Source organism: Pseudorasbora parva, chromosome 4, assembly GCF_024679245.1.
Source record: "Pseudorasbora parva isolate DD20220531a chromosome 4, ASM2467924v1, whole genome shotgun sequence".
Taxonomy (NCBI): Eukaryota; Metazoa; Chordata; class Actinopteri; order Cypriniformes; family Gobionidae; genus Pseudorasbora; species Pseudorasbora parva.
The window spans coordinates 22,864,943-22,891,585 of record NC_090175.1 but is presented as its reverse complement, the minus strand read 5'-3'; the positions used below and the strand labels follow the sequence as shown (position 1 = coordinate 22,891,585).

The window sequence follows — 26,643 nt, the reverse complement described above, 5'->3', positions numbered from 1 at the left end:
AAAAAGGGGACCTGAAAAAGGTATAATCCCTGATGTCAAATATTGAGGCTAAATCACTGCACTGCGAGAGAAAGTCACGATTTTGTCGTCTCTGATTGCATTAGCTATTTAGTCTGCTCTGATTGGACATTTTGACAACATTTCAGCACTCTGTTGGCCTAGATTTACCATGCCTTCTCCACAAGCCTATTTTAAGTTTGCTGTGGTACAGTTCTTGTTTGCAGACGACTAAAGAGAGATAAACAAAGCATTGTACAGTAACTGCCAAAGAGGAAGAGAGAGAGAGAGAGAGAGAGAGAGAGAGAGAGAGAGAGAGAGAGAGAGAGAGAGAACTAAATAAAAAGTGAAAAAAAAAAAACAGAAAAGATAAAATAGTTTTAAGCATTATGAAATATAACAGAACAAAGAAAAAATCAAATTAGACTTTGGTTGATAGCAATAATAGCTTATGGACTTTATGCTTATGATGTAAATACCAATGAAACAATATGAATGACATGATACATGTTTACGATAAAATGATTTCATGTTAATTTCTCTAAATTGCACAGCACATTACACTTTTTTCATTACAATGCATATACAATATTGCTCTTCAATCCTCCTATTATTAATGGTTTCTCCTAATTTTACTATTATCATTATTATTTTAAATTATTTTGATTAATTTATATCTGACCAGTTTGGGGTCTATGATCTCTGGTTTCTCCTCTACTTGTTCATACTTTGCAGTTTAGAAAATTCAAGATATGTCCATACACTCTGTTCAACACATACTGGAAGTATGTTATTCATAAATTAAATAAATCTATAATTAATTTAAAGGCACAGATATCAGCTGGGTGCTTTGCGACTGTGTTTTGCCTTTTATTTGGACGCTCAACTCTCAACTCAATCAATATCAATATGCCTCTGTGTGGCAATATTGATTCAATTACTGAGTAAGAAATTTGAAAGGAGTCCAGGGAATTAATGTGACTCACATGTAGCTCTCTAGAGTCCTTATGTAGCCCCGTCCCTTTTCTGAGCTGTGCGCATTGTGTTCTGTCTTCTGCTTTGTATTTCCACAGAAGAAAGTTACAGTCTTACGTATTTATTAATGAACTGTTTTAAAATCTTCCCGTTCTACTGACATTTGTTATAATATTTGATTCAATATTGACCTATACAAACAGATACAATGCATGATAACTTTTGTTAACTCTACAATAAGTAAATCAACTTCACCTGCTAATTATTATTTGACAGCGATGCCATAGAAATATACAGAGCTACCTCAAAAGTAAAGACAAAATACCAAAGATGGCTTGTTTCTCTGGCGCATAAGGTCTATAAAGCATGCAGTGCCCAGAACACAACTGCAAAGAGATTTCCTTTTGGAAAAAAGAGGCCTTTGAATCTCAGTGTTCCTCTGATTCTCTGTTTTTTTTTTTTTTTTTCCCTGCGGTATTCCATTTCTCCATTTCTAGAGTCTTTTAAGGGGTGATCTCTCTCTCTCTCATTTTGTCCTCACACACAATTGTTTGAGGCAACCTGACCTTGACCCACCAGCATCTGTCATTCATCCTGTCAGAAAGTCCCTCTGAGGCAAAACACACAGGGAGACAAAAGGCCAGCACACACCTCTTCTCTCGGGATTTTGTGGTCTTCCAGTATGTACTACTGGAGCAACTGTAATATTGTTTCAAATACAGGCAGAAAATACAGTACTGAATAATAAACATCTGACAAGGATAATGACAGCTTGGTCTTTTAAGTAGCTGCTTGACAGAATAATGGGTACAATGGAGATACGTAGGGTACAACAGGGCTAAAGGCTCCATGGGGCAAAAAGCTCCTTTGATTTTATTGATGGCACAAAAACTTCTGTAAAAACATCTGCTTTTTAAGATGCACATGCAAATTTGTCTGATTTTTGACATGATCGCGGGCATCAGCGCAAAGTTGATTCTGCGCTAATTTAATGTTTTTACAAATGTTGTAGATTTAAGTATCAAATAAGAATCACAAAAATTATTGAATATATTTTGAGACAACGGTCTTCTTAATGATTTTTGTTCAAGGTAAATAAAGCAACAGTTGGTATTTTGGATAAAAAGTGCCCCTGCTGTTGGGACAAAAGGCACCATATTTAACATGATAATAAATATAGCTGACCATTTGTTGACATGACATGGTTAGATTTAGACTTTAAATATCACATATAACGTTGGGTGTCACCTTAGAGATGATTTACAATATTTATAATGAAACCAACATATTTAAAATACGATATTATTAATCATAGCATATAATAAAATATGATTATTGTTACTACTGTAAATACTCCTTCAATGATTTCATAATCTTTACTTTTCTAAATTATTGTGTTTCTATACTTTAAAATATGCTAATAAAGAAATATATTTTAAATGATGTTCATTAAACAGAAATGTATTATTTTATTTATTAAAAAAAACAGAAAATAGTGCAAACTTTGCTAAATAAAATTAATAACAGTAGTCGTCATAATAAGCATATTTCCAGTAGGCTACGTGCCTCAGACTTGCGTCGTCAACTCAATCAGCCTCGCCTTGGTAATCCTCGGCACACTTCGACAGATTTTTGAACCGCCTTAATCGGTTCTTTTTCAGTCGGACGTGCTACTTCGGCTTTTGCGTCTTGCGTCATTAACACGGAAATGAAAGCTTTAGCACAAGTTCTGCTGGGAAGACTCAATTACTATGTCACTTAATGCCTTCACTCTAATCCAATGATATTCTCATGCTCACGGTATAAAGGCTCTGTACTTACACATGTTTGAGTTCGCAGATACTGAAGCGACAATTACCCCCATCCTCCCCACCACCACCAGGATGGCCCTGTCCATACCCTGCCGGGGGGTCGGCTGCGCCCCTGCCCTCATCTTCAGGCAGGAATTGCAGATCCGAGACCCTCGGATTATGATCTTCGGACGGGGCCTACGCCAAATGACTCTGTACACTATCAGCTTGCTGAGCTGTCAATAAATGCTCTATTGTCAATATATTTCTCCCGAGTCTTTCTGGTAGAACTAAAGCTCGATTCAGTTCGATTGTGAACCAGCTCGACCGGTTACTTGCTGAGAACCGGCTCAAAAGAACGATTCGTTCAAGAACCTAACATCACTAATCGTCAGAGTCGTCACAGTTAAAATTCTCCACATTCAGTTTAATTTCCTACCGTATCGGAGAAAATTTTAGTCGCACTTTGATTTGCCATGTGCAGGTCTTTAATGCAGAGACTCTCCTTGTGTGTTTACAGTTTAATTATAATGATGCATAGTTTTTGCATTATCAATTTAATGGCCAAATGTGTCATTACAAAAGTTCACAATGCTGCACTGAATAAATATATTTCTGTCAGGTTAAAAACGTATAATTGATCACTCAAACCTTTATCTAAGCCTCTCTAATAACCTTCAGACTCGTACATCCATCATGTTTGTAGTTTTGTAATACTTTTTTTATCCACGTTTGTAGTTCTCGCAATGGGTTTTGGGCAATATCAGCCGTTAAGAGTGTGCTTCGATCTGCACTTCGAATTTTGCCCAGAAATAGTAGACCATCCGGGTATTTTTGGAATACTCTTTTCAGCATACTATGGTTTGGGACATACTAGTTCTATTTTCCAATACTATTTAGTATGAATAGTATGCAAATTTGGATGCAGGGCATGTCTGTTATTAACGTTGTAACCTCTGTTGGTGAGTTTTGTGGTTTTGGGGTGGGTTGGAGTATAATTGATTAACTTGGGTTTTCTGAGTAAGCAAGGTATAGTTTTGAATAGTACTACAGGCCAGATTTTTTACAATAAGTTAAAACATTAAGTAAAAACTAAAAGGTGTGGGTTAAAATCACTGTTGGATTTTACATTGTCGTTGTTGACATAAAAGACTATACGTCCAATTGATCTCTGCAGCATTTCATTTTGAAGAAAATTCATCTGTCACATGGTCGATGCTAGCCAAATTAGCCAGATGTGAACATGGACAGGTTGCTGGACATCCTCTCATCTTTGAAAACCACGAACAAGACTATGCAATGTGCTATTTGCTTGCCAACATGAAACCATCAAAATTCAATTCAACGTTTAGGTTTGTAAATCTAGGAAAGAAAAAGTTCAGCCTGGCGTCATGTTAATAATATATGTTTTCTGAGTGTATGCAGTTGAACAATTTATATCAGGTTGTTTTATATATTTAAAAACAAAATTACCTGTGTTGTAGTGTTTGGTGCAGTATCTTAAATCAGACTCATCCTTGAGGATGAACTGTGGGAGGGTCAGTCCGTCGGCCACTTGCACAGGTCCTTTCTCTTGCCACTCAAAGATCAGGTCATTCATTGTGTAGCCAACTAGGAGAAAGACCAAGAGATAACTTTTAGCACTTGCTCCTTCAGATTTTTGACCCACACAGAGTTTGACTACAATTTCTAAAATACAAAATATTTCGTAAAACATTTCTTACATTTGGTAATTAAGTTCTGTGATGACAAATTATAAAGAATTACTAATACTAATAAAAAACAAAAGAACACAACTACAAGCCAACTACACATAGTGTAGTAAACTACACTTAAACTTAGTCCAAATATACTTAGAGCTTTCTGTATACGTCAAGTATACTTAAGTGCTATTTTAACCACTTTAGCTCTGCACCCCTCATTGGACTCACCCGTGGGTCCAATATTGCATCATCATAATCTTTAAAAGAAATCTATAACACGAGCACCACAAAACTACGGAATCATTTGAAAGATTAGAACTTCAGGTTTCTTAATAACCCAATAACTTCTGCATTTATATTACATAGAAGAAAATAATAAGGTCTGAATTCTGAATCCCCCCCCCCCAGAAAATCATACAAATAATATGTCTAAAAAAATAAATAAATAAATAATAATAATAAAATGTCATATTTTTTTATCAAACAAACTCACCTAAAATAGACAATTCATATATCAAATAAAAGCTCTCACCCTCAAGAATATCGCTGAGCAGTTTATTTCACCTATCCAATAATTTACAGTAATTGTATCATCAAAAAGATCACAAAGATGGAAATGACTCATTTGAACAAGCCAACACGAGTCATATTTCTGTTCGGATCACAAACTCGTTGTAAAGCTACTAGCCTCAAACACTATATCAGCTTGTTCCTTAGGTTGTTTGCTTCAAACTGAGACTATTTTCACATGTCTGTGAGCAAGCATGGCCAAACGACACTGTAATATGTCACTAATGTCAAGATCAAAACATGTGATGCAGACAAATACTCTTAGGCCTTGTCCCAAATGGCACACTTCATGTGCACTTTCAGTCTTGTGAACTTACAATGGCCTCTGCGTGCATGTGTCCGTTAAGTCCACTAGACCGCAGGGTGTCCCATTTTCATTCTAGGTCTCAGAAGGGTGCTCGCGAGCGCCCCCTTTGTGGCCGTTATGCGCCCTCGATGCGCACTTCTGCCGAGCCCGCACTGGTGCGAGCTACGCATCAGACTTCTTCCTGGCAGTCAAAGCAGCATTACGTTGGGAAAGTGCAGACTCAGAGGAAGACCGTGAGGGTTTAGGGTGACATTTGGGACAGGGACTTATTATCCTTAGGCCCTGTCCCAAATGGCACCCTAAACCCTCACGGTCTTCCTCTGAGTCTGCACTTTCACGACGTAATGCCGCTTTGACTGCCGGGTAGAAGTCCTCTGCACAGCTCGCAAACTTAGGGCTCAACTGAAGTGTGCATCGAGGGCGCATAGCAGCAGCAAAGGGTGCGCTCACAAGCACCCTTCTTTAAGCTTAAATGACGAATGGGATACCCTACAGTCTGGTGAACTTAACGGACACGGACACGCACACGCAATGGCCATTGTAAGTCCACAAGACTGAAAGTGCACATGAAGTGTACCATTTGGGACAGGACCTTAGTTTTAATTGTCGATGTTAGACGCGATTTTTGATGACGTCATCACGTATTGCGTCATATGCCAAAAAAGCTCAGAATATCAGCTCTTTATAGACATGTTGATCATGCTTCTAGACCAATCAGAGCCCGGGATCTCCTTTTACACCGTTGAAGAGGCGGAGCCTTCTTTTCGATTTTCTAGTGACAGGCAGGCTTATGTCAATGCAGATGAGTACGAGTTATTAGATAGTTTGGACAGATAAATCTCAGTAACTTTTTTTTTTGGAAGAAGATATCAAGAAAATTATTCTCCCCCTGTTTAGTGCCAATTAGTAGAATCAACCGAAACTTTAAAATTTAAAATAAAATTTTAAATTTTATTAATTTAAATAAATTAATTTAAAATAAAATATTTATTTTTTATATATGTTTATCATAAAATGGTGAATAGATACAACAGAATATATGCATTATTCCACCACTGTGTGTTTAATTTAGAGTGTTTTCTGTAAAATGAGACCATTTTTTTTTTTATCAATTTACTCCAATGAATGTGGGTAGGGCGCTCTTTTAAATTCAGATATGCCTAATGCAAAATGTGCTGCAGAGCTGAAATGGTTAAGTATATTTCTGAGAAGTACATAAAGTATACTTCTGTAACACAGAAAGTAGACAGAGACTATACTTTCTTATTTTTAGTAAAAAGAAATATGCTAATAGCACACTTGAATAAACTACTTTTTCGTAAGGGTTGTCTTAAAGTGGCTTCAGTTGTAGTACAGAAGACGACGAGGACGAATCAGATGAAAGGGCCACTTCAGAGGCACCCACGCTGTCGAATCAAATATTAAAGCTGTAAACAAATTTTTAATCAATGAAAATAAACAAACAACCATAAGCTCTGGATTAATTCTTGTTATTCCATTACTTAAAAGAAATGGGGGAAAAGTTTCTTGTTTCTCTTTATTTATTTGTTGCATTGAAAATCAAATAATTAGAAGGTACACGGACCACTGTGAATTTTAATACAAATTTGTTGACTTAAAGCCGCATAAAGCTGGCCAACTACAGAACATAATAAAAATGTACAAGGCTTCAACGTGAAGACAGATTATATCACAAAGCATTAAGCCATTTACCAGCACAATATCCTTAGGGCTGTAACTGCACCGGAAAATGTACGGTGTGATGTTTTTTGATATAGCTCTGGTGTCACTTTTGCTTTTCTTGGTGGTACAACTTCACTGGAGGGAAGGTGAATCTGCTCATTCTATTCTATTCTATTCTATTCTATTCTATTCTATTCTATTCTATTCTATTCTATTCTATTCTATTCTATTCTATTCTATTCTATTCTCCTCATTTAACATTGCTGCCTATCATCAAGAGCCTCTCAATGAGCAACTACTAGCGACATGAACATGGCCACTCTAAAATATGTAGTTGTGCAGACAGATTCCCCATGACATGGAGACTTTCTTTAAAAGCCTCAACCCCAGCTCAGAGCAATCATCATGGGAGAGATCGAGGGAGATGAGGCATGTTTTCAAGTCGACAGAAAGCTCTTGGAATGATTTACCAAACACTTTGACCACTAGCTTCACTAATCTTTAACCAGGCACATTCAGAGAGAGAGAGAGAGAGAGAGAGAGAGAGAGAGAGAGAGAGAGACAGAGAGGGGGGGGGGGGGGGGGGGAGTGGGACTCCCTAAGTCACTGTCGAGGAAGGTTTATAACTTCTACATGATGATTTTAAGACAACAGGCCAGATGTCTTCAGGGTCCTTCCCACCTATAATGACATAATTTAGCACGACCCTGCCAGGTGAATGCTAATGCCAGACCTGCTCCACATCAAATCTACCATTGACTTCATCCTGGCTACAGGCTGAAGTTGCATTATCAAATGAGAAACACTGTCTGCTTTCCACACAAATATGAACGAGGGGTGGGGGGAGTTACATAACAAGCTCTTGATGAGAGGAGGTCATACGAGATTACTCACAACTCTCCAGCTGCATTATGCATGTCTGCACATCCATGGGGAAATTCTTCAGATCCATTGGACAAGAGAGTGTCAGCGTCAATCTAAAAATTAAATGGAAAACAAAGTATTGATTTTATAAATTATACACACACTTTTTTTTCTTCTGTAGAAACAGTAGAAAACATGTTAAGAAAATGCAAATGCAATTCCGTGTACAATTCCTGAATACATTATGTGAAAATCCACGGCTCAGACAAAGAAGGGAATCAAAGAGGAGGGCTTTGAGCTTCCGAAGCTGCTTGAGTGGTGGGATTTCTGAACGGGGCCATTAAAGCAGAGGAGAGACGAGTCTGACAGCCGCAGATTGGCCATGTTTTAATTACACTCTTTCTCCCTCAGGGCACCACGTGAATTTCAGTCAGAGTGAATCCTCTGTCGTCTCACATCTGCGCAGCTTTCCACCATATCTTCTCAAAAGCCTGACATAATATACCCCTCACTATTAACTCCAGCACTTCCCATCAACCCTCATGCTGCCACAATATTGTTGTCTTCTTATAGCTTCACTGCAGTGATTGATGTTGAATGACATTGTTTACCCTGCTATTTGTTGAAGGGTTAGTTACATTTTAGGGTTCAAAGGGAAATTATATTAAATGACTCAAGTCTCTGTCAGCTGAGATTACTACAGGATTGTGGATTGACATTTTCAGAAGCGTGCACAGCAGTTATTTCCGTAGGCATGGCCCTACCCACACAAATGCATTTGTCAAATGTTGAACATTGTGAAAAAGATCAGTTATAAACATTATTTATATCTCTGTTCATCTCATGGACGTCAAACTTCCACCAGAAATTTTCATTAGATTGCACTAATTTTGTAACTTAATCTAAATATTTTAAAATACTAATAAGGTATGTAACACAAAGGGACCACCAAACATACGAAATGCTTTCCATGACCAGTGATTATTCTGACTGTTACTGAAGAGGCTCACCTGATTGAATAGAGCACATTTCCATTTTTGAATATTCTTAAGAGTTTGTTGTCAGTTGTGACCTCGTGGAAGTGCGCTCCCTTCTCATTGGCGAAGAACAGATCAGGCTTCCAAATGGAGTCCAACATAGAGGGATCCAGATCCAGGGAGTCATCTGGGTACTCGCTGTACGCTAACCGAGGGTCGTTCCACTGCTGCCGGAGGAATATGTTCACTCTGTAATCCTAAGAGTAAGAACTTATCATCAGTCAAGGTAAATAGCACAGGACAGGTAAAACAAGCCTCTCTGTCAGTTTTAAATCAGACATAATGGGTATTGTCATGTGCAAGCATGCACAGCCACTAGTTAGTAATAAATAAGTATCATTACTAACATTGGTAAGTTAACGTTACAGTAAAATGAGTAAAATCCTTCAAGAGAAAAGTAAATAGCACGCAGACTACATTAAAGGTTTAGTTCACCCAAAAATGAAAATCATTTCATTAATTACTCACCATCATGTCGTTGGACACCCCAGTAAGGCCTTCGTTCATCTTCAGAACACAAATAAAGATATTTTTGTTGAAAGCTGATGGCTGAGAACTGCTTCAGATAGACCTCCATTGGCATTCAGTACATTCCCTCTCACAAGACCCATAAAGGCACTAAAAACATCGATGCAAAGTCCACCTCACTACAGTGGCTGTACAACAATTTTACAATGCGACGAAAATAGGTATTGTGCGCACAAAAATCAAAATAACGACTTCATCCACCAAGTTATTGACTTGAACTCGACGCATGCGCGAGAATATGACGCAACTCCACCGTTCAGATACATGACCCGGAAGAGGAGGAGCGTCGCTATCACGTGAGTCCGAGGCCTACACAGATGACAATAACTTGGCAGATAAAGTCATTATTTAGATTTTTTTTGCGCACAAAAACTATTTTCGTCGCTTTTCCTGAAATTATTGTACAGCCACTGTAGTGAGATGGACTTTGTAACAACGTTTTTAGTGCCTCTATGGGTCTTGTGAGTGGGAATGCACTGCCAATGGAGGTCTATCTGAAGCCTTTCTCAGCTATCAGCTTTCAACAAAAATATTTTATTTGTGTTCTGAAGATGAACGAAGGTCTTACGGATGTCCAACGACATGAGGGTGAGTATTTCATTAAATAATTTAAATGTTTAGGGTGAACTAACCCTTTAAATATAGGCTAAAAGTTTGAAAACCAGCATTTTATAAATAATTAATGATTCTGCACTGTGATAAGCTGTGTAATATCTACAGTAGGATGTTGTGACAGGCCATGGGGTTACATTGCCAACAGTTGCCAAAAATATCTTAGCAATTTTGCCTCCAAAAAGGTTAATTCTCCAATCCAATCATGTAGAAGATCTGTTCTGGCCTGCTGTATATGCGAAACGTGACAGACAAGGAAGCAAAATGCTTAAGGATGCAGTCATTCATTGTTGTAAAACTATGCCAGAATATAGTGGTATGTCTTAGGAACAGAATATTTTTTTCTCTCTGTCAATATGCCATTATATTTGCCTTAAGACACAGCTGACAGTCTGTATTAAATTAAAGTTCTGAGGAAAAAATGTTACACAGGTTTATATATGCCATAATTTCTCATGATATTTGCCTAGAAGCCTGGCGGAATTGCATGAGTAACGAAGACAAAACCTTAATGAACCTCAACAATAAGCTTGCAGACAGAGTTAGGATAATTTGAAACTAATAAAAGCTGAAGTAAATGTTATAAACGCATCCAAGGAGAGATTGGAATTTCTACTTTTTGACAACAATAGTTATTATGTTCAGAATTTTAAGAATATACTGTGTATAGTCAAACTGAATTTGCCTAAAAGCGATAAGATGCACAGCCACAATAATGAATGGGAGGTGACAGCAAGAAAGGGATATAGTTAGGCAGCAAGGGGGATGGAGAACCAGGCGGTTTTCATATCTAATCTGTGTCTTTCTAAAACATTTGAAGAACTTCATTAGAAGGTATGTGTGTCTGAGTGCATCAGTGGTGGGATATGGAAAGCAAGTTCTGCTCATGTAGCTCCACATGGGAAATAAACGCAACACAGTGATGAGACAAATCTTAACTGTGTCAGATCCCCCACTTCTCAGCAGTCATGCAAACGCCTCAAGGCTGAGGATGGACCGTGGCGATTACCAGAAACAGGAAAACATCACTGTTCTGCTCCACTTCCCAAAACATTTAACGGCAGTGGTTTGTTGTCAGAAGCATATAGCTGATGGTCACAGATTACAGATCAACGAACTGGCCAACATCTCAGCTGATGAAGCATGCCTTACTTTCATTATAGATGTCACACCACTTCTTTGTCAATCTCTTGCCTGCTTTGTCATCAACTTAGCGGCTAATTCTGTCCTCTGCACATTTCTTTGCAGCTGGTGTGGAAGCTGTGCAGCGCATCTGCGAATACTCAACCCACTGCAGGCCTTCAGTGGCTCCATGGCAATCTCCGCACAACTTCTCTATGATTGCCTACTCAAGCGGGACTCAATGGCATTGAGGGAGGTATCTGCACCCGTGCCAATGAGCCAGCAAGTAATCACATCTCCATATGTCTGTGGCTTCTCTAACAGTCAGATAGCCCTGTCAATACATTCACTGCTCTGGTGGTGACTACTGAATCACTCAACCTGCATGTTGTCAGCATAACTGTTGGCATCTCTAAGCCTACATGTTGTCAGCATGTGCCAAAAATGAGCAATGGCAGAAAAAAATTGTGGCACTTGCAAGCAAATATCAAGTTTTACACCAGTCCAGAATGTGGAGATGGAATTGAAAACCTTATTTTGGTTCACTGTCGTAACTCTGAAGCTGCCGATAATCTTGAGATTATCGTCCCTATCAGCTGGTGAACAGAACTGGTCTGCTCAGATCAGCGCATGGGCTGGCAGATGTGCCAGGATTCTGAAAGATCAAAGCGTAATCTATCTGTAAAGAGACGTGTTCAACAACAACCCCTTAAGATGTTGTTTTGAAACAGCGACTACTTGAGGTTAGACCTTTATAACCTCATAATCGGACAATAAAGAAATAATGGATTAAAGCAGGGGGGTCATCTGAGCAGCCCTTGCATGTTTAGATGCTCATCTCCTTTGATTTTATTTCATTTTAGAGAACAATTTAAGGGATATATGAATAAATATAAACATGTCACTTATCATTATGAATATCATATATTGTCATTATGAATATCAGTTGCCTGGGAACTGAGGATTGTCCAGAATAATGTTCTGTTAATGCGGTGTCCTTTGTTCCTGGATGTTAGGATTATCCCATGGCCTTAATGCTGAGGGAAAGCGATCTCCAAGGGCCAGATGGTATTGGCAATGCATCTAGGAAGGGTTAATCCACACGTAACATATGGGGAAGCATATCTAAAGAGAATTAATTGCAATGGTATTTCATCCACTTCTTGAACCTGTTCTAGTAAAGCTTAGACAAGGACAACAAATCTGAAGGATGTTGTTTATTACTGCACATCGAAAATCTCCTCAAGATGTGTACTGTGTACCAGAAAGTTGAGAACATATCCAGATATTTATACAATTATTTTAATATATTTCCTTAATAGACTTCACTCTCAGAAAAAAGGTATAGTGCTGTCACTGGGGTAGTACCCTAAGGTACAAAGGGGACTAACCCCTAAATGGTACATATTAATACCTTAAAAGGTACATATCAGTACTTTAAGAGTGCATATTAGTATCTTAAAGGAACATAGTAGTACCTTAAAGGTACATATTAGTACCTTTTCGGTTTTGTACCTTAGGGTACCGCCCCAGTGACAGCAATGTACCTTTTTTCTGACAGTGTTTAACAATGTGTTAACTGATTTTAAAGATTTTAAAGTTGAAAAAGAAAAAGCTTTAGAAAACTAGTTTATACCTGGATCGTTTGGAGCATTTGTTTCCGAACATGGCACGTGTCCCCCTCAGTTTGGTTCATTTAGGCATAAATAAACATGGAAATCATGCTAGAACCAGCAAAAAAAATATCAATCTGAAATCGCTTGTGATCACAAAAGAGGTGTTTTCAAGTCAGTATCTGTATGAGCTGATTTAAAATGTATTTTTAATAACTATATTATTCTGCACCTACTCCACCTAAGTTTCATGCGGCTGAGGCTTCTTATTTTTTTCAAAGCTCAGTTGTTCCCTGGATCACAAAGAACAGCTTGTTGATTTGAGTAAATCACAAGGGAATTGTATCCGGCTTGAAGGAAGGAATATTTATGAAGAGAAGTCCACTCTTGAGTGAGGGAAAGGCTTTGACACATTCTCTTCAGACATAATTATTTCAGAGTGAGTGTGCCATCTCACAGCGCATAACTTATTCAGAGCAAGTAGAGGGATGAAGGCGACAAGGCACTCTCCGTATGTGTGTGTGATGAGCATTTGCGTTCACAGACAGGAATGTTGGGACACTTGTGTAGATAAGATAAAAGCACATATCCGTGTTCCTGTGTGTAGATCTGTGTTGCAATTGGGTGAAATGCCAAATGTGTGTGGATGTCTATAGAGTATGGCATGAGCAAACATCAAAAAGACAAAAACAAAAAACATACAGAGTTCCATTGCTGAGCACACCTGGAGCCTGTTTCTATTCAACCGTGGTGCCATATAATGGACAAACAAGATCCCTACGGGGATGACCTGCACAAGTAAGAACAATAACTGCTTTCTGCCACTCACTTGCTGATTCCCTGGAGGATTTAAGATATGGCTACCTGTATACAAGCAATGCAGACCCTATAGTACAACTAGAGGCTTGGATGCTTTTGCATTAAATAATTTGAAATGTTCTTCTTTCTCTACTCCTGATGTGAAGTCTATGTTTTCATTCTACGTGTTCATATTTTCTGTCTTTGATTTTCACCCTCGGATTTAAAATGGCCAGGCCTCTTTTAGGATTTTAATGTAAACACCCACTGCTGAAATTGGGTAACATCTTTGCATATGAACAAATATTACATGCGGAACACCTATGAAAACGTTTACTTTGTTTTTCATATTACAGTCTGGCGAGTCCACAAATGCAATGATTTCGGCACTGCAACTCAATTTCTGCATTCACAAATGCATTCATCATAACTAACACAGAGCAAACACAATGCAAATAAGAGATTCATTGAGCAGTGTAGCAGTTACACTGATTGTAACAGAAGTTCTGACAAGAGTGCAGAATGCAGTGCTTGTGCGATCGACAGCTTAAGCCATTTAAAGAGCGCTTTCCTCGCTCACGTTCTGTATATGATTTAATCAAAATTGAAATAACAGTTGATGCTACTACGAGGAACATTGTGAAGTTGACCATAGTCACTGACTTCCTTTACTGATGCATAAACAGCAATAAGCAAATGTCTGACTGTACACGACTCCTTACATATAAGAAATCACTGATCACAGATTAGTTACATGTTTCTGCACTATTTCTATGTCTTTCACATGTTTCCGTAAGTCTGTTAGCAAAACCGTTGATTATAGTTTACCCAAGAATCCTCAGTGAAATGAACCAACCAAACAAACAATGCTCTACTGACATTCACAGACATTGCAAAATTCTTTGGAAGATAATGTTATTTTTAGTCATATGATCCTATTTTAGTATTTATCCTGTCTGTCCATAATGTTTAAGTGGGCCAATTAAAGAGGCATTGATCTGTGTCTGTGCAGGCAGCCTTGTGCTGATGTATTTATCTCTATTACATAATGAAAACCTGGGAGTTATGATTTCACTTCAGATGAGATCTGTGACATCAGATCTGTGGGGAAGCTCATGCCGCCAATAACTGGATCTATTGCTGACTAAAGAGAAGGATATTGTAACGAAACAAAAAGTTAAAGGGGCTATTAGGTGCTGGTCATATATTAGAATATCATTAAAATTTGATTTCATGATTTATTTAACTAATTCGATTCAAAACTTGTATGTATATTAATTTATTACACACAGACTGATATATTTTGAAATAGGGGTGGGCGATATAGCCTCACAATTATATCACGATATTTCAAGAATATTTGCGATAACGATATTTATGACGATATAGAAAAAAAAATATACACTGATATTTAATATAAAGTGTAAATCTACTGTCATAAGGTACAAGTTACTAGTGTTTTCACTAGAAATTAAAAAAATGAAATTATATATAATTATAATACATATAAACTAAATGTTTGTGTGTATATATACGCACATACACGCACACGTCACTCGCATACAGAAATCACGCTGCAGATTCAGGAGCAAGAAAACTAGTTATCAACGCCACCCCGCAACTTTTGCCAATAAAATAGATAAGCTAAAGCTACTGGATTACATCATTATATTTCTCAGCAATGATGGGGTTACTCGCTATTTTAAAGTAATAAACGCACATCTGCATTGTTAAAAGAGACGCAGTCACGCATGTACGAATCTCTCTCTCAGGAGCAGGTCTGGCATTCACCTGGCAGGGTCGTGCTAAATTATGTCATTATAGGTGGGAAGGACCCTGAAGACATCTGGCTTGTTGCCTTAAAATCATCATGTAGAAGTTATAAACCTTCCTCGACAGTGACTTAGGGAGTAAGTCTCTCTCTCTCTCTCTCTCTCTCTCTCTCTCTCTCTCTCTCTCTCTCTCTCTCTCTCTCTCTCTCTCTCTCTCTCTCTCTCTCTCTCTCTCTCTCTCTCTCTCTCTCTCTCTCTCTCTCTCTCTCTCTCTCTCTCTTTCTCTCTCTCTATAATTCAAATAAATGCTATAAATCCATTCATTCAAATAAACGTATTACTTTACGTACTACCTTCTTTATCTCTGTGTCTCATTCAAAGCGTGCACAATGCGATCTTAGATCTAACTAGCCGTAACTGACGAAAATAACTGTCAAAGTTAACTGTTACCCTTCTAGTCAAATATTGCGCTGCAAACATCAATAACAGCTTTAAGTTGTCAATGTTATGTCAGATGTCAAGAGAACTGACCTCTTGTAACCAAGTAGCTCCCTTTAAGGTACTAAATCATCATCAGAGGCTGCCATGCTGGTCTTTGTGCTCTTCTCTCTCAGACAGGTGTTATTGTTTAGGGAAAGTAAATGCGCCATACGTCACCGCGTCGCTATATCATTGATATCGCGATATGACACTTTTTTATCATGTAAAAATGTATACCGATATTACCGCGGACGATATGAAATGGCACACCCCTAATTTCAAATGTTTTTTTTTCTTGTAATTGTAATGATTATAACTGAAAACTAAGGACAATCCCAAATTCAGTATCTCAGAAAATTACAATATTACTTAAGAGCAATACAAAGAAAGGATATTTCTAAATCTAGGCCAACTGAAATGTATAAACATGAAATGTATGAGCATGTACAGCACTCAATACTTAGTTGGGGCTGCTTTTATCTGAATTATTGCAGCAATGTGGCGTGGAATGGAGTCGATCAGTCTGTGGCACCGCTCGGGTGTTATGAGAGCCCAGGTTGCTCTGATGGTTGCCTTCAGCTCTTCTACATTGTTGAGTCTGGCATAGCACATCTTCCTCTTCACAATACTCCATAGATTTTCTATGGGGTTTAGGTCAGGTGAGTTTGTTGGCCAATTAAGAACAGGGATACCATGGTCCCTGTTTATGAAGTGCTCTAACACTTCCTGGGATACGGCTGCGTTGACCTTTGACCTCAGAAAACACAGTGGACACCAGCAGATGACATGACACCCTAACCCATCACTGACTGTGAAAACTTTACACTGGAATTCATGCAACATGGATTGTGTGTCTCTCTTCTCTTCCTCCAGACACTGGGACCTTGATTTCCAATGGAAAAGCAAGATTTACTTTCATCAGAGAACATAACTTTGGATTACTCAGCAGTCCTTTTTGTCTTTAGCCCAGGCAAGATGCATCTGACGCTGTCTGTTCAAGAGTGGCTTGACACAAGGAATGCGACAGCTGAAACCCATGTCTTGCATATGTCTGTGCGTAGTGGTTCTTGAAGCAGTGACTCCAGCTGCAGTCCACTCTTTTTGTGAATCTCCCCCACCTTTTGAATGGGTTTTGTTTCACAATCCTCTCCAGGGTCTCTTAGGTATCTTTTCCTGTCCTTCGCCTCTCTATTAATGTGCTTGGACACTGAGCTCTGTGAACAGCCAGCCTCTTTTGTAATGACCTTTTGTGTCTTGCACTCCTTGTGCAAGGTGTCAATTTTCATCTTTTGGACAACTGTCAAGTCAGCAGTCTACCTTATGATTGTTTAGCCTACAGAACTAGACTGAGAGATCATTTAAAGGCCTTTTCATGTGTTTTGAGTTAATTAGCTGATTAGAGTATGGCACCAGGTAACTTCAATATTTAACCTTTTTACAATATTCAAATTTTCTGAGATACTGAATTTGGGATTTCCCTTAGTTGACAATTATAATCATCACAATTAAAATAAATAAACATTTGAAAAATATCAGTCTGTGTGTAATGAATGAATATAATATACAAGTTTCCCTTTTTGATGATATTATAATATATAATATATTATAATTATATGACCAGCACTTGTATTAGGGATGACCCCAGATTGTCAAAGATTCGATGCATCAATATATGCGGAGCCGGATTCGACCACAGATCTCACGGTCGAATCTTTGCGGGTGTTAAGATCGCGTCCTGGTGTGCGAACCCTTTAAGGGCGCTGAGATTTCGCACTGGACGCGGCACGCCTTTAAAATTCGAACACCTGTCTGCGGCGACTCAGGAAGTTAAATCCTGCCACGCCAATAGCTGTTACATGTGTACCCTGTCTGCTGTGTTCCTTGTGTTTTGACTTCAGCCCCCGTGACCTAGGGTGCGTCTCAATCAGCTCACTAGTTCAGTTGTCAGGGCACTGATCAGGGAGTCAGCCCATTGAATTATGTCCTGATCAGTGCCCTGACTAGTGAACTAGGGAGCTGATTGAAACGCAGGGCTAGTTTCTCCCCAGTCTGTCTAATTAGTTATGTCCATCACCTGTGTCTTGCCAATTACCTTGTTTGCCCCTGTGCATTTAGTTCTCTGTTTCCCCTCAGTGTTTTTCTGTCGACGTTCATGTATTGTGGTGGATGTTCCTGAGTTGTTTCTATTAAAAGTTTCCTGTTCTCCTTCGCCTTCGTGAGTTTCATCTACACCAGGATTTGTAACAAATCGATGGACCAAAACAGGTTTTTTTGCGACGTTTTCTTTGTGTTTTTTTTATTTCTTTATTAAAAGTTGTTGCTTTGTGTAGTGTGTAAAGGAAAATAAAAATAGTTTTACCCAGCTGACTAGTGTCGTGCCCCTCCCAACCCATTCACACACACACATAGACAGGCGCGCTGGAAGCCGTTTAATTCCGGGGGGGCTGAAAGTTGGGTCGGAAAATGTGTGACGTCATTATGTTGTCGGTGGCGACCAGACAGGTGTTGTAGTAGAACCCCCCTTTACCGTCAAAGAGCACAGACGGACCCACCGCCCCAGATTAGTTTTTGCTGGAGTAACATTAGATACAAATTTTACTGCAGTTTACTAAACGATTGATTGCGCCAGACAAAATTACGGAAATCACTGAGTTATTTGCCCTGCCTTTTGCCGAACTCGCTCTACTCCCTTTTCACATCACAGATCAGAAAGGCATTTATTTTCAACAAAAATTGAGAAAATATTAGAAAAGTGAAAAAAAAGAGTCAAACACCTAATACGTTTTTCTCGGTTAGGGGTAGGTAAACAGACGTGTTGTGACGATAAAAGTGAGTTGGTCCAATATCATTGGTCTTAAAAAAAGTGGGTGAGTCTTGTCCTCACGACACACAATGGTTCCGACGCCCATGGATCATACACAGACACACGTAAATCATCACTCATAAAGCACTCTTTTTATTTGTGTTCATAGGCTACATACAATATCCAGCATCTGCCAGGGCTTTTAGTCCATCATGTGCGCATATTTGGAGAAATAATGATTTATAATCACATGTTTGTAAAATATCATGTGTCCTGACCTCAGCAGACTGGTGAGACTAGGCTACATGTTAACGTCCAGCTCACAAACCTCGCGGATGTCTGAACACAGTTTGTGTCGGTGTCAAGGTCAGCGTCGTTGTTGTTTACATACTTTATTTGAGAAGATTTCCCAATTTTACTTTTCTTAACCGTGTTAGTAGTAACGTTACTCAAAAAAAGTCTACAAATACGTTTCTGCTGCTTATTGCTAACCATGACCAAACGAGAGTGAGCGAGGTGACATGATGGTGACGAAAGCACTTCCTGAGGAATTATTAAAATAATTATTAATTAGTTTATATCTTATCCACGGCCCATTATTTTAATCCCATTAAAACACAGTATGTTATGTCATTCTATTTTAATTGATTTTATTTCATTTCATGTTTTAAATACAATACAATTTTAGTCCACAGCCTCCCACCAGGGTCACTATCAGTCGACCATAGAAAGATTCAACAATTCTGATTAGAATGTGTAAATCCTCATTCGGGGACAACCCTAACTTGTATGTAAGATTTTTCGGTTACACTTTATTTTGACATTTCCTTTTAGACATTCTGTTGACTAGTCTGTAAGTAATGTTGCACCTACATGTCAACTAACTCTCATTAGAGTATTAGTAGACTGAGGTAGATTAGGGTTATTATTATAAGGGGTTAAGGTTAGTAAAATGCGACATCATGACTTTGCGTAAACATACACTTTCTAAAGGCAAGTGGCATGTTATCTATACGCATTTTGAGCTATCCGCATGTATGTCTACGCCGTGTGATTCCGCATGTATGTCTACGCCCAAACAAACCATCATCTCCGCGTGTATATCTACGCCGTGTGATTCCGCCAACCTGATCTGACAAAATTAAAATTTATAGCCTAATTTTATATTTTGGAGCAACTAACTCCACTCCTACCCTAAACCTACCCACTCTCAACAAGATAAAACACGTAACAGGCAAAAATGTACAGTCAAATGTATTTATTGCAAAAACGGACCAAAAACAGTATAAAAGTATTAACTCATGTTGCATTCCAAGTCTTCTGAAGTCATACGATATCTCCATGTGAAGAACAGAGTTGATCTTAATGTTTTAGTCGTTGAAATGATGATCGCGCCCCTTTGTGAACAGAACACACACGCATTCGATTTCTGTCTGATTCAAATGATACACGCGAGACGACAATGATGAAAATGATGCGATTGGTCACGAGAAACAGGACAGCCAATGCTGTCAAAGCTGACCTGGCGTTTCTTCCCGCGGCAATATCTGAAATTTATTATAATCTTTGGCGGATGTCGACGTTCTGATCGCTTTTGGGGATTTTCTTCACACAAATCAATCGTTTGGCCTCGGAACACTAGGAGTATTTGTACTTTCTGAATAAATTGTGACTGCAGTCGTATCTGCCTGTTATCCTGTTTTTTATAATACACAAATGAGTAGGTTTAGGGAAGAGTTTGAGTTATGCATTCAAAATGTGTCTGAATATGTATGTGTCCACAAGGTAAATGGATTAATAAACATACTAAATTATGTTTTATTGAAAATGTAAAAATGCAGAATGTTTCTTTTGATTGGGTAGGTTTAGGGGCTGTGTGTGTGTGATGGGTAGGTTTAGGGGCTGTGTGTGTGATGAGTAGGTTTAGGGGCTGTGTGTGTGTGATGGGTAGGTTTAGGGGCTGTGTGTGTGATGGGTAGGTTTAGGGGTAGGGGCAGTGTAGGGGGGTAGAAAGAAACGGCGTTGATAAACACGCCAAAAAGCGATTATGCGTCTTTATAGCATGCCAAAATGGCATACGAATTGGCGTGTCATACATACGGCATTTCATGAGATCAGTCTGGTAAAATAAGTTGACATGCACTTGCAAAGTTAGTCAGTGGAATGATTGTTGGGGGACCATCAAAATAAAGTGTTGACATGTGGGTGCACTGCTACTTATAGTCACCAAAATGTCTAAACGTGACCATCAGAATTTTTTGTTATGGACATTTATGCGCGCTCCTCAGAGCCTCTTTACCATTCTTTGATGCGTGAAACAAATGCTTGTGTGTCATTCAAGTGCATATTTAACGTTGCTATCATCAGTGTAGGTGGCATCAGAATGTTCGTTAACAGAACTTTGCCATGCTATATATATTGATTATGACCTTGAATGTTTAGTCTCCTGTATGTTACCTGTGCGCAAATGCGAGCATCTGTGTCACTAATAACAAGGTTTTCTGAATTCTACATATAGCCATTTTAAGGGGAAGATTTAAGAGCTGAGATGAAAGACAAAGGGTCAGGGGGGACGGAAACAAGTTTGCATCCCCCCTGACATTCAGCCGATGGACATTTCCTAACAGTGTCCTACAGTCTTTCTCACAATCTGGATTTAAATGTAATATGACATGCATGCAAGCAGGAAACGTTTCCTTCATACAAAACACACACTTATTAGTGTGTGCTACGTTTCTGAACTGCATATTTGACAAAATATTAGTGCATTAATTACACCCTGTAGAAACAATCATCCCAGTGCTAATATAATTGCTATGATTTGTAATTTGTAAACAATACCATGGGGCATTTGTGCATGAAAACTCACGCATCATCGCCAGATTGTGAATACATACCATAGTTGTCTCTGCAATTGAGCCGAAACTGTTAATGAATATGTTACATGATACATTCACTGGAGGACCTGTAAAAAAGAAAAGTGAAATCAATCATGATATGCCAAAGCCTCTAGAAAGACTTAATCATTGGTTAATCAAGGTGGTTATACATATGACAATGTTAGCTATTTAATGTTTCAAATAATATAATCACCATATCCAGTTTAATCTAGTTTGCATATGCTTTGCTCCAGACAATAAAAGTTAATTCAAGATCAAGAAAAACAAGAGAAGAAAACATTTTGTCCCACATCCTAATAAGTGTTTTTTTTTACAACAGTACTGACAATGAAATTAATCATGTTGTACTTATATTTAACAAATTTCTACATGTAATTACAGCTGTAATTAATGTCTGTAATTAAATCTATAATTATACTGTTGACCCTTCTCTTACACTCTAAAAAAAAGCAGTTCTTGGCTCGTAATCTAGGGGAACCACTTTTGCTGCTATATAGCACCATTTTTAAAGGTGCTCGTAAGAGGTGCCATATTGCATTTTATTTCTTCAACAAAAATGGTGCTAAAGAGCTCCAACAATGGTTCTCTGACTCATAAAAAGGGGGCTTAACAGGGTCTGGATTCACAAAACATTCTTAAGAATACATTTCTTCTTAACTGCCAGTTTCTTCTTATTTTCTAGCTGAAGCACCTTAACCACCCCAGAGAACATATATATGGTATGCTCTAGTACCTCAGTCATGCCAAAGAACCACTTTTAGTACTATATAGCACCATTTTTTAAGAGTGTCCCCTTAGTGATTTGACTGTCTGCTTCAAACTTTTCTTTTTCTTTGTACTTATAATATTGATGTTAACATTGAACAGCATAAATGTATTTATGCATTTATTATGCATCTGTTTGTAAGATGTCTAAGTCAGGTTCCTGTCATTCACCGTTGTCTCTTATTTTTTCAAAGCTTTTCAAACTCCATTTACTTGACATTTAGGAATTAGTGGCTTCTGTAAATGAGCTTCTGAGGGGAAGTCCTTTGCCAGTTTAATAATTTAAGAAAGCTCAGGCTGATTTATGGTTTGAGATGGTTTGGGTTCAGGGCAATTCTGTAACAGCATAATGGAAGAATGTATTCAGGATCACAGCAGAAATCTCTAGAGGCAACAGGAACCAGGAGCTGTGCAGTATTATTACATAATCATTTCATAGCATGAAATGAAATATGGAGTCACATCTGCTTCAGCTTTGTACCATAAAAAGATAAATCTTGTAGGCACCAATGATCATTATAACTAATGTTTTTTTTTTTTTTTTTTTTAAAAAGATATCAAATCAAAAACAAGAAATGGTTGCAAATAATAATTTAATATACCATAATGTATTACATCTAAAGAGAAAGGTAGAGAGAAAATAATAGTTTGTACTACCTTTAAAGTTGGGCCTAATTCTGGCATCATAACCTGAGATTCTTCCCATGAGCTTGTCAAGGAAGACAGAGGGTGACATGGCATCTGCTTTTCTTCGAGGGTTTTCTTGTTCTTTTGATGCTACCAAACTTAGAAGTAAAGAGAGAGCGAGAGAGAGATAAAGGGGGAGGGGGAGAAGGGAAGAGATTTTAGCAGATCAGCCACGACATTCACCAAAGCTACAATTATAAAGGGCTATACTGTCATCTAACATCAAATATTCAGGTTTTCCATTTGGGGCATTAGACAAGGCTGTATAATAAGCAGCTTTTATTCACTTCACATATGAAGGTGTGTGCATCCAAATTTAGCAATGTATACAGATGCCCGTGGATAAGATTTGTTATTGTACTGCATTAATGCAACCAATAATACCAAACAGGAAAAAGAGATTTTATAAAAGTAATATGTTGCATAACAATAACAATAGCATTCAGAATAATTTCATTTTGAAATACATGTCATATACTTCGCTGAGACTTATTGTGTCATACATGGCTAATATGCAACATAAACAGATGGTGTAAAATCAATGCTGCTGAACTCCTTAGAATGAACTCTGTATTGTGATACACAATGAAAAACTGTGCTGCCATATTTCCTTTTAATATTGACTGAAAGACAATCGATTTGTCAGGCATTCTTTCTCTTGATTCTGATAAGGAGTAAAAAAAGTTCTATTGGCAGCTGCAGATCAGGGATAATTTATGTCTTGATTATTACTCTAGTGTTGATAGGTGCCATTCTTTGTGATTAGTTTTTATGTGTGTATGCTGAATTTTTTGCAGTTGCACCCCTCTGTTTCTCAAAGAGAATATAGTATACGGCAAGCAGCGAAGGTGATGAGACTGCTCAGACATTGCTCAAAAAGTTGCCCCATGTATCATCACCTTGATAGGCCATATAGGAGTAACTTTTTGAGCAATGTTGCTATCAATGGCAACCAGGTGAGACACAGGGTCCATGACCAATCTAAAATATCCAGATTTGTTGTCCATTCTCAATAAAGTGCCCAATGTATCATCATCTTATAAGGAAACCTAGAAATCCTTGCCAGTGAATCTCAATTAGAGGCTGTGGGAAGGACATGCTATTGATCTGTTTGGCTTAATGAACACACAAGGTATATTTTCAGGAATTTGTAGACTTGCAATTTAATTGATCTTTTTTACTTCCTAAATTAATCAGGAGAGTGATACTCACTCTGAAGGTAGAAAAAGCTGTGGACAAATTTCCACAAGGAAAAAGCTTGCTTTTAAACACCGAAACCCTTTTGGTTTTGATTGCAGTTTATTGCATAAGCACTATGCATATTAACTCACAAATGTATTAAATACTTGACATTTTCATTTTCATATTTTTTTTTTCTTCCCATGATATGTGAAAAGTTACACACCTGTCTACTAGTGGACATCTAAGGTGGTGAGATAAGCAGAATGATGTTAAAATTATGCACAGGGTGCTGAAAATACATGGCAATGAAGAGGACCTATTGTTCAAAATTTCTTTATATTTTTAATGTAATATCTTTTTATCATTGAGCATATTTCTCCCACTCTCTAAACTCGTTCATGTCCAGTTTATGCATACCCAGTCAGTTCTGCTGGTATAATTAACCAGGGTAACTTATTAATCATGCAAACCCCTTTGACACAATCATTATCAGTAATCATTTGGAAATGAGGACACTGGCAACCCGAAACAATGTGCACCACAGGCCAATTTTTGCAAAATGTGAAGAAGTCTGGAATTAAATGAGGAAATTCTTATTGTAATGAGGTTGTGATGTAGAATACAGCAATATGAAAAACAGAAATAGCAAATATTAATAATAATTAAAAAGCAATCATTTGGCAGCAGGCTGGAAAACAATGTATATCAAAATAAATGTTGAAAATGTGAGTGAAAAAATATAAAGACACATCTTTAAAAATATTAATATTAATAACATTTATAAATAGAAATTTGAAATATAAATCAATACAAAGAAAATAAATAAAACACAAGTAAAATTCAGTGTGTGGGTGTTATGCCAGTGCAATGAACTGAGCATGAACCATGATCTGGTGTAGTGTAATCTGTGGCATTTCGACCAAGTCGTGTATCAAGTAATGAGACAAGATTGTATCTACAGAAATGCTTCTTTCTAGCTGCTGAAGCACCTCGTTAAGTTTCTGATGAACATAAGTCAAAGGTCAGGCAGTAAGATTAGGATTAAAAGCATGTGGCACAAAATTACAGCATTACTGACACTCACTACGTCATGCCACAAAATCATCTTGTGAGACAGACACACACACATTCCCACACACGTTCACAACTCTGAGGCTGCTTTGCTCAGCACGGATCAGCTTTGCTCACCACTGTTGACACTGACATTCCTCAGAGCGTTCTGTTGCCAGTTATTCTCCAATATAAATTTTCTCTTTCTCATTTTTGTATGGCTTTGAGTTCTGTTGTTTTTGTTGTCAAAGCTCTGAGACTAAGCAAAACTAGATCAGTTTAGAGCAAAGCAAGAGTGACTTGAGGGGGCTTTAGTGTTTCTCACAATTTGGCTGGCGCAGCATAGAGGATAATGTTTTTACTTTCTACCTTTATTCCAAAGCGAACTGCAGAGAATAATCACAGTCTGCAATCAAACAGAAGGACCACCTTTGATATTTTTCCACATCTGGGAACACTGAATACACTGGATTTTGTCACACAGTTGTCACTCCATTTAGGGTCGTAACCACCATAGACACTGAGGGTGACAAGTCCCCCTGAACAAATTGTCCTATATCCCCAGCCCAATAATTAGATAAGGCCGAACACCTTTTTCAACTAAAAACTGAAATCATTGTATGGGTGTTGGCCATTCATTTACACAAGAACAAGTACTTGGAAGCCTGAAAATGCAAACATTTGACAACGGGTGTCAAAGTGCAAGTTTTTGAAAACTACTGTTATGTAAACTACAAAAACGTGAATTTGTGAAAATAGTGAAGTTAAGCACATCCATGCCATGTCGTGTGTTCAGTCTATAGGCACAGAGCATTTCATTACCAACTCGCCAACTACTGGCCTGGCAGGCATAATACAGAATTTTCAGTTGTTTTCACAGATTTGACAATGCTGTTATCTGTAAGCAAGCATTTTCAGAAACGCAAAGGAAACACTATATGTTGTCTAAGCTGTAACACCCCCCCCCCCCCCAAAAGGCACTTTTTGATATATATATATTTTTTATAAATACATTTTTGAAAGTGTGTAACTCAGGCCATGTGTGTTCTAGGACCCTGCAGACCGTTTGTTTCCACTAAATTCCAGAAAATAGTGGAAAAAAGAAGTTTGTCTGTGTCATCTTGTATGCAAGATTTATTCAAATGAGTCTGAAGGGATGACCCCCCCCTTCTTTTTTCCCCTTCCCCCTCCCCTTCCCCTGCTACCCCCCTCCACCAACCCCTCCCACCACCATATACAGTGATATAAATACAATATCCCAGTGTCATTAAATTAATTATACATGCTGGAAATAGCCCAAACTGTCTGCAGGGTGCTATACAGCACACTTTTAAAAATTAAAAAGTGAAACTGAGTTACACACTTTCAAAAATTAATTTATATAAAAAAATTAAAAAATAAAAAT

General features: G+C 38.0%; 1 protein-coding gene and 1 long non-coding RNA gene across 4 annotated transcripts in view; one reads left to right on the top strand and one right to left on the bottom strand.

The window, feature by feature from the left end:
• The window catches only part of glra3 (glycine receptor, alpha 3), a 67,597-nt gene that overhangs the window by 12,175 nt on the left and 28,779 nt on the right, over positions 1-26,643 (bottom strand). For 2 of the 3 annotated variants that reach the window (XM_067441334.1, XM_067441335.1), the window contains exons 2-6: positions 22,977-23,104; positions 21,552-21,619; positions 8,900-9,123; positions 7,920-8,002; positions 4,236-4,373 (exon numbers count right to left, since the gene is read on the bottom strand). In XM_067441334.1, the coding sequence (XP_067297435.1) occupies positions 4,236-4,373; positions 7,920-8,002; positions 8,900-9,123; positions 21,552-21,619; positions 22,977-23,104 (641 nt within the window). Of the gene's footprint in view, positions 1-4,235; positions 4,374-7,919; positions 8,003-8,899; positions 9,124-9,394; positions 9,525-21,551; positions 21,620-22,976; positions 23,105-26,643 lie in introns of those variants that run through there. The other variant, XM_067441336.1, reaches the window with a different exon arrangement.
• On the top strand, positions 9,649-12,502 carry LOC137073141 (uncharacterized). The gene is made up of 3 exons (XR_010904736.1): positions 9,649-9,750; positions 9,900-10,042; positions 11,315-12,502. It is a non-coding gene; the product is annotated as an uncharacterized lncRNA (long non-coding RNA).